At 48.7% G+C, this 16,991-nt stretch overlaps 1 protein-coding gene across 1 annotated transcript; it reads left to right on the top strand.

Moving 5' to 3' along the window:
- The first annotated feature begins 11,379 nt into the window (after nt 1–11,379).
- On the top strand, nt 11,380–14,700 carry LOC119278108 (transcription factor bHLH77-like). The gene is made up of 8 exons (XM_037559468.1): nt 11,380–12,695; nt 12,794–13,006; nt 13,133–13,198; nt 13,310–13,378; nt 13,502–13,576; nt 13,668–13,907; nt 13,997–14,087; nt 14,188–14,700. The coding sequence occupies exons 1-8, from the start codon at nt 12,063–12,065 to the stop codon at nt 14,223–14,225; spliced, it is 1,425 nt and encodes a 474-aa protein (XP_037415365.1). The 5' UTR covers nt 11,380–12,062; the 3' UTR covers nt 14,226–14,700.
- Nucleotides 14,701–16,991: the final 2,291 nt, after the last annotated feature.

Below are 16,991 nucleotides of genomic sequence, written 5' to 3'. Positions count from 1 at the left end.
ATGCAAAGTATATGAAAGACATCATCACAAATAAGATAAAAATACCGGAAGCTGAAATTTCCACTATGCTTGCTAACTATACTTTAAAGATGGAGTACCTAAAATTTTTGGAGATCCGGGTATACCAACTATACCTTGCTCTATCAAAAAGAAATATTTCAAAACTGCTTTGTGTGATTTAGGAGCTGGTGTTAGTGTTATGCATCTCTCTTTATATAAAAGACTTGATCTGAATAAACTCACACCTACTGAAATATCTTTGCAAATGGCTGACAAATCAACTGTCATACCTATCGGTATCTGTGAGGATGTGCCCGTTGTTGTTGCTAATGTTACTATTTTGACTGACTTTGTTATACTTGAGATGCCCGAGGACGACAACATGTCGATTATCCTTGGTAGACCCTTCTTGAATACTGTAGGGGTGTTATTGATTGCAATAAAAGCAAGATCACTTTTCATATTAATGGTAATGAGCATACGGTGCACTTTCCGAAGAAACAATTCCAAGTGAATGGTACTAATGTTATTGAAAAAATCTCTGACAATCACTATTGGAAGTTTTCAAATACCTCTACCTAATGTCAAAAAGAAATATGAAATGCTTATTGTTGGGGAAATGCATATCCCCGTTGAGGTAACTTAGTGATTTACGAAAGTTCTTCGGTTTCATGCTAATCGAAAGTGGTTGTTAATAAACCTAATCAACCTTATTAATGAATCATTTTTAAACGGTATGAAGTTGATGAATTTAGTTAGCACTACCTTCTTACCTTACCTTTTGTTTCCTGTTTTTACTAGTTAAATAAAATAAAATGCCATGTTTTGTCTGATTTCTGAATTTCCCGTGCAATAAAAAATGACCCAAAAATAAAAGTTCTCGGGATGATCTAGAAACCTGATACAATATTTTTCTGAATATTTGTCAATTTTTGGTGCAAATAATACCAGAGGGAGGTGCACTAGGTGGGCACAACCCACTTGGGCGCGCCAGGACCCCCAGGCGCACCCTGGTGGGTTGTGGTCCTCACACGGGCCCCCTCATTTATCTCTTTAGCCCACATCATCGCTTACCTCCAGAAAAAATACCCACAGCTCTCTCTCCCGTGTTCTTGAGCTCAAACTCGTGGATTTCGATCTCTTAGCTCAAAGCTCTGTTTCTGAAATTCTTTCGGGGGATTGTTGCTTGGTATGTGACTCCACCATTTTTCCAACTAGTAGTTGTCACATCCCTAGCTTCTGGCATTGCTCTAGGCTAGCTTCATGTGTGCATCATGTCTATATTTTTGAAACTTGAATTGAGGAATATTGGAAGCCTCAAAACCCTAAATAAAAGAGGGGCAAAAACCCTAGAAATCTCATTCATTGCTCCAAAAGGCTCTTCTTAAATGTTTGATAATTTTTGGTAAGGGTTCTGGTCCCTACCAAAATATTGAACATTTTTAAGGATTTATTTTTGGGACTTTGAATTTAAATCATTATCTATTTGAATTTGAATTATATTCATATAATTAGAATATAATTTCAAATACCCCTGAAATATTTTATGAGCTTTTGGAAAAGTCCATCTAGCCAAATAAAATTATTCAGAGGAGTTTTTGGCATTGTTTGAATTTGTTTAAAATTCAAAACAGTGGCAAAACGAAATTAAATAAAACAAAACAGAAGAAAAAAATAAAAGAGAGAGAGAGAAGGACTTACCTGGCCTCACCCGTGCAGCCCACCAGAACCGGCCCAGCCTGCCCAGCCCGCCACCGCTACTCCCCCCCTGTCGTCTTCCTCTTGCCAGTGGGAGCAGCTGCGTGCTCGCACGCGCGCGGCCGAGGAGGCCACCTCCTCCCTGCCTGGCTGCCTCCTCCTTCCCTGGTCCCTCCCGCGACGCCACGCAGCCCCGACCCCCTCTCACTTCTCCCTCGCTCTCTGGACCTCCCTCCCCCTCGCTCCTCTGTTTCCCCTCCCGCGACCGAACGGAGCCGCCGCCACCGACGAGAGCCACCGTGGCTACCGGCCACCCCACGGCTCACCGACGCCCCAGGAAGCTCCGCCGGTCCTCCCTCTACCTCCTCAACGAGCCACGAGGCCCCGGACGTGCCACAACACCGCCCTTGATGCCTTCTTCAACCTCGGGACCGCCGGCCATCTTCGTCAAATTCGCCGGCTCCGGACCGTCCCCGACCTCGCCGAGCGTCCCCTCGTCATCGCCGTGAGTCACTGACCCTCTCCCCTAACTCAGCATGCTCCCCTCCGTGCCGTAGCGCCGTTCCCCACGAGCACCGAAGCCACCGTCCGCCATTGCTGCTGCACGCATAGCCTCCGTGCTCCCCTGGCCTCACTGAGCTGCTCTTAGTGCTCCCCATGTCTAGAAGGTGCTGCCCAGCCTCTCCATTTGCTCACTGATGCACCGTAGCGACGCGCCCGAGCACCACCGAACACCATCGCCGCCAAAGCTCGTCGCCGGCATGAGTTCCGGCGACCCCACGACCTCCCACTCGGTCCTCTGGATGCGCGGGAGCAAGGGCCATCCCCTGGTGCCCTCAGCGCGCCAAACTGACGCCTCTAGCGCAAGTCCGGCGTGCCCCGCCGTGTTCTGTGGTCGCCGTCGGCTGGTCTCCGGCGTGCTGACGTGGCGTCGTCGTTAGGGGCTAATGACCCTGCTAACTAACCCTGTGACACTGACAGCGGGCCCCGTAGCGGGTAAAAGCCCGAGTCAACGCGGGATTAGCCCCTGTGTCACTGACGTGTGGACCCCACACGTCAGGTTTGACCCGAGCCGGCCCCTGTTGACTTGCTGACGTCATGCCAACGTCATGCTGACGCAGTAATGTTTTCTGGATTTAATTTAATTCTGAAATTCCAGAAAATGAATATAAACTTCTAAAATTCATAGAAAATTAACCGTAACTCCAAATTAAATAATTTATATATGAAAAATTATCAGAAAAATTCAAGGAATCCATCTGTACCATTTTCATGCATGTTAGAACAACTTATAGCTGCTGTTTAGCACAAATCAAATAAAGGGCATTTAAATAATCACATATGGAGTTTGAATTTGAATCTTGTATTCAAACCAACTTCATTTAATCTGTTGCTAGTTGCATTGGCTCAAAACACATTCATTTTGCCATGTCATGATCATGCATCATATTGTGCATTGCATTGATTGTGTTCCCTTCTGTGTTGCCGGTATTTGTCCCCTCTCGATAGACGTGATACCGATGATGTGATCGTTGACACTGATGAAGACTCAATGTTATCTTCAAAAGTGCCAGGCAAGCAAAACCCCCTTGTTCATTCCGATACAATCCTACTCTCTCGCTCCTGCTCTCTTTTACTGCATTAGGACAACACCGGTTCATCTGTTACTTGCTGCGGTAGCTGAACCCCTTTGTCTTTTGCATGACCTGTCATTGCCACAGTAAATAGATGAAACCCACTAGCATGAGTAGGAGTTGTTTGAGCCCTGATGTGTCTACTCATTCATGTTTGTTTGTCATGCCTGCTATTGCTTAGAGTTGAGTCAGGTCTGATTCATCGGGGATGAATCAGAGGCGTGTGAACCTGTCCTACTGTGTGTGAGCTAAGTGTGTGAACACGATTTGGTAAAGGTAGCGGTGAGAGGCCATGTAGGAGTACATGGTGGGTTGTCTCATTGCAGCCGTCCTCAGGAACTGAGTTCTGTGTTTGTGATCCATGATTCAGCTACTACCACGCATTGGGCCCGAAACCAATGGACCCTCTCGGCTTCTTGATCACCCTTGTCCTCTGTCCAGGAGTTGCAAGTAGTTTCTGGTGTTTGTAGTATGCTGGAGGCCGTGGGCAGCGCTGACCGTAGGGGTGGGCTGTGATGCGGTAGGCACGTGGCCGGGTAAACCGGGCGCCCGTTTGGTGTCACGGAACCCTGTTCACATCGTTTGGGGCTGTGAGCGAAACTCCGGCCGGATCTCCTCATGGATGGAACCCGAATAGGCGATAAACCTGGACTAGAGACTTGAGTGTTTAGGCAGGCCGTGGCCGACACCCACGTTGGGCTTCCGCTTGAAGGTTGCCGAGTACATGTCGTGTAAACGGCGGTAAGTGGTGAGAGCGTGTGTGAAGAAGTACACCCCTGCAGGGTTAATATGATCTATTCGAATAGCCGTGTCCGCGGAAAAGGACTTCTGGGTTGCTTATATCAGTTCATAGACAAGTGAAAGTGGATACTCTAAAATACGCAAGATAAGCGTGAGTGCTATGGATGGCGTTCTCGTAGGGAGACGGGAGCGGTTCCATAGTGGTGTATTGATATGGTGAATATGTGGACTCGTGTGCGCCACCTCAAAAGAGTCGCTTGCAGTCGTAGTTTAGGATAGCCACCGAGTCAAGCTGGCCTGCTGCAGTTAAACCCCACCATCCCTTTGTTGATAATGATGCATATGTAGTTAGTTCTGATGTAAGTCTTGCTGGGTACATTTGTACTCACGTTTGCCTATTTTATGTTTTGCAGAGAGACTTCGGTCTCACTTGTAGTTTCGCGTGGACTTCGACGTTTAGCTTGTTACCTCAGCTACGATCTTGTGCCCTCGGCAGGATCTGGTAGATAGTCAGGCTTCTCAGCCTTTTTCATTTATAGATGTCTGTACTCAGACATGATAGCTTCCGCTTGTGCTTGATTTGTATGCTCTGAATGTTGGGTCATGAGACCCATGTTTGTAATATCTCGCTCCTCGGAGCCTATTGAATAGATTACTTGAGTCATAGAGTCATGTTGTGATGCCATGTTGTATTTGCACATATCGAGCATATTGGGTGTATGTTATTGAAATGCTTGGTATGTGTGGGATCTGACCATCTAGTTGTTTATCTTTAGTAGCCTCTCTTACGGGGAAATGTCTCCTAGTGTTTCCACCGAGCCATGGTAGCTTGCTACTGCTCCGGAACACTTAGGCTGGCCGGCATGTGTCCTTCTTCGTTCCTGTGTCTGTCCCTTCGGGGAAATGTCACGCGGTGAATACCGGAGTCCTGTTAGCCCGCTACAGCCCGGTTCACCGGAGTCCTGCTAGCCCAGTGCTACAGCCTGGATTCACTCGCTGATGACCGACACGTTCGATGCTGGGTCATGGATGCCTGTCCCTGTAAGTCTGTGCCGCTTTGGGTTTACGACTAGCCATGTCAGCCCGGGCTCCTTATCATATGGATGCTAGCGACACTGTCATATACGTGTGCCAAAAGGCGCAAACGGTCCCGGGCAAAGGTAAGGCGACACCCGTGGGAATACCGTGCGTGAGGCCGCAAAGTGATATGAGGTGTTACATGCTAGATCGATGTGGCATTGAGTCGGGGTCCTGACATTTTTGTTTTAGTGGTTTATACTTTGAATAATTAGCTACTCTTGGTGCTGCTGTAGATGAGCTTGCATGTTGAATTCTTAGTGTTCTAAGTAGTTTGAATGCTTGCTATGGCCTCTATGTATCCCTAGGAGTAGTTGCTATCAATTTTGTTGACAAATTTTTGTCACCACAAAATTTTTATTTTCAGGAAATTGTATGCGGACACGATGACCTATTTGGAAGGAGCTCTTTGAGGAGACAATCCTCGGGGGCATCTTGTAGTAGCAGCTATGCTCGCCGGTCTTATGTTGAACCAAGTGAAAGTTCCACGCGTGATTCCTCCACCAAAACATGCTTATGGCCTTGCGATGAATATATGAGGGCGTGTGGGCATTATGGAGGAATTTGAGCAATATGTTCACAACGCTGGCCTTCGTCCCTACCTTTCAGATAAGTGTGAACAATGCCAACTTCTCACTGAGTCATTTGTCAAAGGATTCACATTTTTCCCTCGTGAGTCTAGGGTGTCTTTTAATCTTTATGATAATCCATTTACCATAGCCCTGAAGAATTTTGATTACCATTGCAAACTGCCATATTGGGGTTCGCTTGATGAACCACTGAGGGTTGAGTATGAGTCTTTCTTGACTAGCCTGTGTTACGATGAAAATAGGGGAGTGACACAAGGCAGAATAAAGAGCATCCACTTTCTCGCAATTCAGTATTTTGCATTATTTAACGGGAAATGCATAGTAGGCAAGCAAGACTGTAGCATACTTTGTGCACCAGACTTGAGCCTCATTCACACCGCTCTCACTGGTGAATGGAACTATAACCTTGGAGCGATTGTTGCACATAGACTTCAGAATAATGCTAACAGTGGCTGGTTCTCTGGGGGAATTTATGCCACACGTTTGGCACGAGAGTTGGGTGTTTCAGCTTGCCCTTTGACCCTATCCCTCCTACACAGTATTTAGATTTTGCGTCTTTAAAAAGCCATAAGATCCTCAAAGGAAAAATTCATGACTTCACTTATAATTTGTTGTTTAACCAAACCTCTGTTGTGCACACACATTTGCCTGCGCCTGCTCTTTTTGATATCACAACAAGGGGAGATATTTTGTTCTTGAGAGCGAGGCCCGAGCTCATAACGCAACAGTGGTGGCAGCAAGGTGTGCCGAGGCATCCGCACCGAGAGCCTCTGTGAGCTTCCACATGGACTTCTACCCTCCAGGCTACTGACCGATTACCAACTTAGGCCAAAAGCCTAAGCTTGGGGGAGTACGTGTTTCCCACCGACATTATATTCATGTCTACTTATCATTCTATTTGTCGGTGTTCATACTTTTTCATTGTATCATCCGTGCTTAGATTTATTTTCCTGCTTTCTTCTTGTGTGTTTGAATTTTTTTACAAAAAAACCCAAAAAGAATTAGTAATAGAATTAAAAAGAAAACCCTGAACTTTTTCATTCTATTAGTTGTAGCAATTTATAAAAAGAAAACCCTGAACTTTCTTCTTGTAGCAATTTAATTTTTATGCATGCTTAGTAATAGAATTAAAAAGAAAACCCAAAAAGATTTCCTTGTTCTTCTTTTGCTTGTTGGGAGCTTTCCCGTGTAAATAGTTTTTCCTGTTTTTGCTTTTCCCTTTTATTTGCCCGTTCTAGAAAATAAAAAACTGCAAAGATATTTCAATGTGTTTCTCTGAATTTCTTTTCCTTTTATTCGAGTTGTACCAAGGAGAAGACCACGATGAAAATGTTGAGTGGCTCTCATATGAATAATTGTTGAACTAATAAGTGCACAGTTTACCCTGTCTTCTCCTGTTGAATAAAATGTCTTGCAGATCCCATCTTAGTCCATGGCACTCTTGCACTATTATTACTTTTATATCATTCGGTCGTGCAAGTGAAGGTAATAATGACGACATCTGATGAACTGGTCATGGCAGGGAGAAACTGGTATGAACTCAACTTGTTCTGTTTTTGTAAATATGTTTAACCTAGTATCCATGATTCAGCCCATTATGATTAAACATGTTTGCAATGGCAATTAGAAATTATAGTTTCTCATGCCATGCATAAGTATCTGGGAGTTGATCATGATTTATCTTGAATATCAACATAGCGTTAAAATGATTGTGATGTAGTAATGATGATATGGTATCCTCCTCTGAATGTTTGAGTGGCTTGACTTGGCACATGTTCATGCATGTAGTTGAATCAAAACCAACATAGCCTCTACGATATTTATGTTCATGGTGTTCATATCCTACTCATGCTAGTGTCCAATGTTACTTATGCATAATGCATGGTTATGATCGTTGTTGCTCTCTAGCTGGCCGCTTCTCAATCTAAATTGCTAGCCTTCGCCCATACTAAGTGAGAACTCTACTTGTACATCAAAAACCTTGAACCCAAAGTTATTTCAAATGAGTCCACCATACCTACCTATATGCGGCATTACCCTGCCATTCTAAGTAAATTTGCATGTGCCACCTCTAAAACTTCTTAAAATTATCCTTTTCGTGTGCCTGGATAGTTCATGGAACAACAGGAGGTGGTCGATATCTTCCATGCTAAGCGGGTTATTCTCAGGTCGAGTGTTTATTCACTTGCCATCGCACGAGAAAATGGGCGGTAATAGGGATTCCCAGTCCCGAACTAAGAAATGCAAACAATTAAACAAAACTCCCCCGAGACTGATGTTTGTATGGACAACACCCATTGTTTCGGACAAGCCGTGGAGTGTGACTGATGGTGGGGGGGGGGGAGGAGTAAACCTTTACTTTTATCGCTTGGGAACCACCACTAGCGTGCTTAGCATGGAAGATATTGATAACTGATGGTCGTGAAGTGAATAAGAAGGATGCATGTCTTAAAATATCATTGATCTATATTTTAAAAATGGAGCTCTGGCACCTCTGCAAATCATTGTTTCCCTCTACGAAGGGACTATCTATTTACTTTTATGTTGTGTCACCATCTTCTAAAACAAGCACCAGAAAACTGAGTAGAGCACAGTTGTCATGATTTATGCATTATGTGTAGCTAATGTTGGGTGCATCATGACTGGATCTTTTCTACCATGAATTACAATGTTTAGTCGTTGCTTGAACTTTGGAGGTGCTCTGCATTTATGTTTTCCGGTCTCAGAAAGGGCTAGCGAGATACCACTATTGTCATATTATATCATGGTTGTTTTGCCAACATGTTGCTGTTTGAGATATTTTATTATTGATCGCTAGCTGATTATGTCATTGATATGAGTCATTATAATCTTTAAATGTTACTGTTGACATGGTTAGTTATAATGTTGGATGAAAACCTAGGTGTTGTTTAAGCTTATTTATGCAAACAAGAGCAAAAGAGTTCGTAAAAGTTTTTCTTTCTCACTTTTAGTTTATCAACTTAATTCCTTGAGGACAAGCAAAGGTTTAAGCTTTGGGGAGTTGATACATCTCCAATGTATCAACTTTTTCTCACGCTTTTCCTCTTGTTTTGGACTCTAATTTGCATAATTTGAATGAAACTAACCCCGGACAGACGATGTTTTCAATAGAACTACCATGGTGTTATTTTTGTGCAGAAATAAAAGTTCTCGGAATGGAACGAAACTTTGCGAGGATTTTTATATCAATAATAAGAATTTCTGGAGCCAAGACCTGCAGGAGAGGTGCATCCTGGGTGGGCACAACCCACCAGGGCGTGCCCCCTCTCCTAGCGCCGAGGTGGGTTGTACCCACCTGGTGGCCCCGCAGACGATCCCCTTGATACTATAAAATCACATATTTCCAGAAAAAATGAGGGAGAAAGAATTATCGTGATCCACGAGACGGAGCTGCCGCCAAGCCCTGTTCTTCCTCGGGAGGGCAGATCTGGAGTCCGTTTGGGGCTCTGGAGAGGGGGATCTTCGTTATTCGTCATCACCAACCCATATCCATCACCAATTCCATGATGCTCCCCACCGGGAATGACCCATTCCTTCACAGGCTCGCTGGTCGGTGAGGAGTTGGATGAGATTCACCATGTAATCGAGTTATTTTGTTAGGGCCAGATCCCTATTATCCACTATGTTCTTAGATTGATCTTGCTATGACTTTGCTATGCTTAATGCTTGTCACTTTGGACCGGGGTGCCATGAACTCAGATCTGAACCGTTTATGAATTCATCATTATATCCCCACGCAACGGCGTGCACGTCTCCTAGTAGAGCTTGCACACCTCCGCCTTGACGTACGGCCGCGGCGAGGTGGGGCCCCGCCCGGCGTGATATGAAACACGGACGGTGGAGGCGGGGTGGGGGAGCGGCGACAGCAACCGGACGACGGCCCAACCTCGTGGTCGTGCCTCGTATTGCGCCCGGGGAACCATCGCCCCACCATTATCGCCGATGGAGAGGTGGATGGGGGCTAGGGTTTGCTTGTGTCGGGGCTCGAGGAGGCGAGACGGCCATAAAGTGGAAACTGTGGATTGGCCGGTCCACCACTTCCAATTTAAGAAGGACGACGACCCTTTGCCGTGTGAATGACAACCGGGGCCCGCCGTGCGTGCACATTGAATTTGGGCGGCGGAGGTAGGTGGACGACCGCCACGCGTCCCCAAGGCGGGCGCCCAGCAAGCGCGTGCCCGTCTATTCGACGTCTGTGTGGACGCAAACCGGGCGCATGTTTGCGCCAGAAATGGGGCGGGCCAGACACCAAACAGACAAATTTTGAGGATGCGGTCGCGCGTTGGGCCATGTCATCTGTCCATTTTTGCCCAAACGGAAGCGGGCGGACAGGATGGGGTCGCGCGTTGGAGTTGGCCTAAAGATTCTTCGGATCCTTCCTTGACGAGGACATCGGTTCTACGGTTGGGGATGGATTTAGAAACTAGTCTGTTCTAGAAAGGATGGCATGGCGAGAACGACATCGTCGTGGAGGACCTGTGTCCTCGTGCTCCGCCGTTGTGACGTTTGCTCCAGCGTCCACGCGGAGCTTGGGAGGTAGTCCAGGAGCGGATGCAGATTGTCGTCTGCACCAACGACATCTAGAAGACGAAACGTGTGCGCGATTCGTGGTTCATGGATGACAGGTATGATTTCCTACTTCGGCGTCTTAGTCGTGGTGGGGTGACAGATCTGGAGTTTGATGGCGTGTTCGGGTGTTGCCCCGGTCTGATTCGTTCAACGGTAAGGGCCCTCACTTTGGTGAGCCACCTTGGATATCCGCAAAGCTGCATATCAGTGATGGACCGACATGACAAAACTGAAAAGATAGCAGAACATCTATGAGCTTCATATCAACGAACGTCGCCTGCCTCCGACACCACCACACCAGACACCGAAGAAATAACGATTGATCACCTCCTCACCCGAGCTCGACGTGACTCCATCACTGATATAAGAAAAGGAGTAATTATTATGATGGAGCTGCTGTATTATCATGAAAAAAAAGGTAATTCCAGAAAGGAAATCAGGAAGTAAAATTTCAGAGACAACTTCGAAAAATCAGAGGAAGAAAAAAATGGGACAGAAGACGAACATGGTTTTGAGACCCGCTAATTTGATAAAGAAGCCATCTCGCAGAAGGGGCTAAAAACCCCAATCAGATCAGATGAGATGAGCCTCAACAGAGTGCCCGGCCGGGCTCCGTCCAATCCAGTGGGCCGCCGCTGCATGCATCCTCAAATCAAAATACTAAAAAAGAAGAAGTACTCCGTAGTAGACAATGCCCGTCAAAAAAAAGAAGAGAAGAAGTAGACAGTGACGATGATTAAAAATCTCCTTATTTTGCTGGCTAGGCTAGGAGCTGGTGGTGGTGGTAGTAGGATCCAACCCAAAATACCAAGCAGCGTCGCTTGTCCCCTCGCGCCCCCGTTCCACGATTTAATGATTGGTTCCATGGGCATCAGCAGCTCAGGACCATCGCCTTCACCTCTCGATTGAAATGAAAACTTGGAAAATATCCCAGGTGCAGAAAAACAGGGCGCAAGCAGCCGTAAAACAATTTGTTTATCAGGCCCAAATTTCGCCATGTTTGTCTGTGCTACTAGCACAGCGTTTCTTTATGTTTGCGTCGTCGTCGGTCGCCATTCGCCCTTTTAACCCCGCCCTCGCCGAGCTCTCTCCGGTGCTTCTTCCTTCCTCCCTGGTTTCATGGCAGGAAAGGGTGAGGTGACGATGCCCATGGCCCGTCCAATTTGACCCATGCCATCCTGGACCTATATCATACACGCACACATACTCTACTAGTAGTACTCGTCTCCCACCACCACTCTCCGTCCCACAACCTCAACCTCGTCCCGTCTTCTGCTTTTAGCTCGCCTGCGGCTGCGGTGGGAGCTTTTCGCTTTGGTTTAGGTGCTTCTTTCTTTCCCACTCCCCACTTTCTCCCCCCTCCCCCTCTCCCTCCTTCATTCGTGCGTTGTCACGCACACCAAAAGCTCCTGCCTTTGCCTTATCTCAGCACCACCCTGCTCGTAGTGGGATTTGGTGGGAGCTGCTCTGCGCTGCTCCGCTCAACCTACTTGCCTGCCTCCCTCGCCTCGCGCGCTTCTCTGCTCCCTCTCTTCGGGCCCTGCGTCACTCTCATCCCGTCACCGCACCGCACGAACGCACGCACGCGCGCGCGGCTCTCTTCTCTCCTCCTCCCGGCGGGCTCGGTATTCGGACGGTTTCTTGGTCTGCGGTTGGATTGGCTGGGCGCAGTTGCTTGGGCGCGGCGAGCGGCGACGGATCTTTGCGGAATTCCGGCGAGGGAGGACGGGAGATGAACTGCGGCCCGCCGGACCAGCTGCCGCCGGCCACGGCGGGCTTCCTCAACCTTAACTGGGACAGCTCCATGGACGCGGGGGGCCACCCCTCGCCGGCCTCCGGCTCCGCGGCGGCCACCGAGGGGCTGGCGCTCCACGGGATCTCGCCCCGGCCGCAGCACTACGGCGCCGGCACGCCGCTCGGCTCGCCCACCAAGCTCAACCTCTCCATGATGGGCCAGTACCGCCACCACAACCACCACTACCCGCCGCCGCAGGTGGGGGGCGCCGGCCTGCCCACCCTGGAGAACCTGATGCCCATGGGATCCCTGGACCAGTTCCTCGCCGACCCGGGCTTCGCCGAGCGCGCCGCCAGGCTCTCCGGCTTCGACGCCCGCGGCGGCTACGGCGGCGGCCCGGCGCAATTCGGCCTCCCGGACGACGGCCCCGTCGGCGCGCTCAAGGAGCTGGAACTCGGGAGTGCCCGGGACGACTCGTCGGTGTCCGATCCGGCGTCGGCCGGCGCGGGGATGGCGCTCAAGGGGGGCTCCGACGGCAATGCGAGGAAGCGGAAGGCCGCCGGCGGCAGCAAGGGGAAGGGCAAGGACGCCTCCATGTCCACCACCTCCGCCAAGGATCTCCTCGCCAAGGTACGCCGCGCGCGAACAGAATTCCGCTCAGTTCAGTTCTCGAAGGAGCGAAACGTCGATGATCTCACCCGACGAGCACCACCGTCGTCGCCGTGCAGGAGGACTCGGCGTCGAAGCGCTGCAAGTCCACGTCCATGGAGGACGCCGAGGAGAATTCCGGCAAGGGGAAGGCCGCGCAGAGCAGCAGCGAGAACGGCGGCAAGAAGCAGGGCAAGGACGGCGCCTCCAAGCTCCCCGAGCCGCCCAAGGACTTCATCCACGTCCGGGCTCGGCGCGGCGAGGCCACAGACAGCCATAGCCTGGCCGAGAGGGTACAATTCTCGGCCTCTCGCTTGCATTGTGTGTGTGTGTGTGTGTGTGTGTGTTGGACTGATGATCATTTCCATGGTACAGTAGAATTCATTTCTCATGCTCTGCTTCCTCTTCTTCGTGCTCAGGTGAGAAGGGAGAAGATCAGCCAGCGGATGAAGCTGCTGCAGGACCTCGTGCCCGGCTGCAACAAGGTAACTAGTACGAGACTACGTACAATTCTGCACTCATCATTTCGCAATTGTTGTCACTTCATCGCTTGGTGTGCCCAGATTTGAGACCCGGGAAAATGTTGCCTGTTTCAGGTGGTGGGCAAGGCCGTCATGCTGGACGAGATCATAAACTACGTGCAGTCGCTGCAGCGGCAAGTCGAGGTACACAAATGCATACACACACGACTCGCCCATTGTCAACCAAAAACAGATGCAGAAATGATCATGAAACCCCACGAATTGCCATCTTGAACTTATGCCGTTCTTGTCAACTTTTGCTTGCAGTTTCTGTCCATGAAGCTGGCCACGGTGAACCCGCAGCTGGACTTCAACAACCTGCCCAGCCTCCTCGCCAAAGATGTGAGGACAAAGCATCTACCATATGCATGCATGCTCCCATTGCCGCATCCGGCACCTCCTCTCTGACTGATTTTGCTTCCGATGATCGCAGATGCAGCAGCAGTCATGTGGGCAGCTGCAGCAGGGCTCGTCGCATTTCCCGCTGGAGGCGTCGGGCGCGCCGCTCCCCTACATGGGCCAGGGAAACGGCGACCCTCTCGGCTGCGGCATGTCCGACGGCGGCATGGGCGACGATCAGGGCGCCATGCACCCGCTGGACCAGGCCTTCTGCCGGCCCATGGGTTCCTCACAGCAGCAGCAGCAGCACTTCCTCAGCGACGCCGCCTCTCAGGTATGTCCTGAGCTCGCGCCATGTTTCGTATGGAGCCTGCTGCCATTGTTCAGGATGATGAACGGCTTGTGATGGTTGCAAACGTGCAGGTTGGGGCTTTCTGGCAAGATCTGCAGAGCGTGGTTCAGATGGACATGGGGCAGAGCCAGGAGCTCGCCACCTCCTCCAACAGCTACGACGGTGAGTGCAAATCATCCGGTTTCAGTTTCAGCCTGAATTATGAACATTCACATCACTTTCGACCCGAGATTCGGATGCTAAATTTATTCTTGCTGTTTAGGTTCGTTGCAGACGGTCCACATGAAAATGGAGCTTTGACATCGTCACCGGGGAAGAAGCTCGATCCGACGGGAAGCCTCGACGCCACCGCTGTACATAGAGAGGAGAAGCAGAGCCTGAGAGTCAGTCAGCGAAGCTTGCCATTCGACCATCCATGGAAGCACTCTGAGATTCAACCTAACAGTGTTGGGCCCTTAGCAGTGTCTTAGCTTTCTAATTTCCACCAATCCATCCGTCAGTCCCTTCCGGTGTAATGATTCTTTTGAACAAGAAAGGGAACCCGGCCGTGCAACAGTAGTAGCTTAGGCTAGCTCTGCGTATCATCATCATCATCTCCTTTCTTCTTGTGCTAAGCTTCCAAGATCGATCGGTACATAGCGCGGCACCCTTCCTATCCATTCTCCCTCAAATGAGAGGGGATTGCATTGAAGATGTGTAATAGTATCATTTGTATTGCCATTATATATATATAATACGTATGTTTCTAGCCTATAATTATAAATACCATTATTAAGATGCTTGATTGTGTTGCCCTGCCCACTGTGAATGAATGATTGACATCTCACATCTGGGTTCCTGCATCAACCATGCTAATCTAATCACGCTGGCGATGATGGTGATGATGATGATGAGTGAACTAGTAGAACAAAACTGTTCTTCTCTGGTTGTGTTGCCACTTGGAGAAGGTGAGGGGCAAAGAGAGTGAGAGAAAGGACATGGACAGAAGGAACAAGCAAGCTGTTGATTTGGGATTTGTGGGTGCCTTTTTAGCTGTTGGAATCGGACGGATGAGCAGCCGGGCCCGCAGACAGGGACAGCACTGGCTCTGGCTAGCTCGCTGGGATGCCGATGAGGGCTCCGCCGTATCCGTAGGAGCCTCGCCCTCGCCGGCCCCATCACTACGAGCAAAGTAAAGACGGCGGACTGATTCTACCAAGGCGTACATCAGACAGGCAGCGCAGCGCCATTCACTGCGACCGCGCCTGCGTCTGCTCCTGTTCATCTGCGGCGCCGCGTCAGTTAAAAAGAGATCGCCACATTTATAAGGGACGCGGATCAGAGCAGATCAGATCAGTACTCTCGCTCTCTCTTTCTCTCTGACTCTCTCGTCGACGACGATGGCCAATGTATTTCGTTGTTAAAAACATCGCCGTCGACATCGGCGTGTCCAAATCATCCAGGCTGTGATCACGCACGCAGCTCAGAGACGGGATCTGTCTGTCTGTCCCGGACGGACGCTCCTTGTCAAACCATACCGTGTGCGCTGTGCTGTGGACTCCGGATCATGGCTAATCGGGACGCCGGATCTTGGAGGCGATGGCGGGAGCAGTGATCGCTGCTCGCTAATTACTCCGGGCACTGGCGCTGCGATGCGATGCAGGCGTACATGTCACTCTACGTCCAGATTTTTAGTAGCGATGCAAGAGCGAGACACAATTAATACCAGGAGAGAGCAGCACGATATGGTACAGGGTATGGTGCGTGCTCGTGGCTCATTCGGACGGGGAGCGAAAGGCAATGCGTGATCTCGCGGATTTGGCAAGGCTGCTGCTACTACTACTGCTACAACTACTCTGATGAATGGCGTGGCGAGGCACGCGTACTTCATTACCATTGCACGCCGGTCGGATTTGGCGCTGCGTGTGTGTGCTGCTCGTGATCATGAGTGAAGTGGGCACACTAGTAGTATATACTCATAGAGATGGATGTATCTAGAATTATTTTTAGTTCTAGATACCCCCTCCGGTCCTTTTTACTCCCCGCATTAGATTTGTGTAAGTCGAAAATTGCAAAGTTTGATCAAATTTATCTTAAAAAACATTAATATCTACAATGCCAAATATATATACTATGAAACTACATTTGATAAAGAATCTAACAGTACCGGTTTGGCATTGGAAATGTCCATGTTTTTTTATAAGTTTGGTCAAAGTAGAGGTACTTTGACTTCGGAAAAAAGTTACATACAAACTAAAAATGACCGAAGGTAGTACATTCATTTCTTTCTATTTCTGCGGCAAGTAATCCGGGCGGACAGAGTACTTATCTTGGTTATTCGCCGTCCTATTCTTTTCCATTTGCAAGGGACGTGCATGCCGGATTGAAGCTGTGAGGCGTATAATGATGGCATATCAGCTTCGAGGCCAAAGGCTAGATAGAGTGCGTCACCTTCAGAGAAAAAGTTGTGGAGTAGAGAGAGGCAAGGCGGTGGCACGACCGCCACGGCAACAAGGTCAAACGTTTCGCTACCATCGGGTGGGGAGCTCCTCTTAATTTGGAGGACGATGGGCGTCGCTTGGTAATGATGCTAGCGCGGCTAGCCATGACAGAGCCGACGATAAGCTATGGCGACACGGCGACACCTTTGCCTGTTGCCGTCGGGCTGGTCATCGTGGGAGTAACTTAGCAGGTACAGGGGCGGGCCCAGAATTTGAAGTGCGTGTATTCAAATTTTCAAAGGCTAATATTTTTCCCCCGAAAGTCTAGAGACTTGTTTTTGGGTGTATAATTGACTAGAGCATCATATTGTACATATTGTATAATCTATATAATAGTTTGAGTGTAATATGTAGATTCGTAAAATTGATCTTAACTTGAAATTATTCAACATATAGAAGTATTAATTGTTTAACATAGTGTGGCAACATCTAATATGTAAAGAGCATAGAAAGTAGTAAATGATAAGATAGCTTACAATTATAGGCCACCTTCAAAATGGGTGATGATGTCTTTCTCTTAACTGGCTAGAAGAATTCCCTTTCAATGTATGTAACCACCAAAATCACAATCATGAAATTGCAAAAA

This window comes from Triticum dicoccoides, chromosome 3B, assembly GCF_002162155.2.
Source record: "Triticum dicoccoides isolate Atlit2015 ecotype Zavitan chromosome 3B, WEW_v2.0, whole genome shotgun sequence".
In the NCBI taxonomy this organism is placed as follows: Eukaryota; Viridiplantae; Streptophyta; class Magnoliopsida; order Poales; family Poaceae; genus Triticum; species Triticum dicoccoides.
The sequence above is the reverse complement of the archived record's forward strand: the minus strand, read 5'-3'. Positions and strand labels throughout refer to the sequence as shown.

Bases quoted from the DNA above. Each gene is read 5' to 3' on its own strand.
- LOC119278108 (XM_037559468.1), top strand. From the start codon at position 12,063: ATGAACTGCGGCCCGCCGGACCAGCTGCCGCCGGCCACGGCGGGCTTC. The intron at 13,007-13,132 runs GTACAATTCTCG...CTTCGTGCTCAG, and splicing joins GCCATAGCCTGGCCGAGAGG to GTGAGAAGGGAGAAGATCAG. The intron at 13,577-13,667 runs GTGAGGACAAAG...CGATGATCGCAG, and splicing joins CCAGCCTCCTCGCCAAAGAT to ATGCAGCAGCAGTCATGTGG.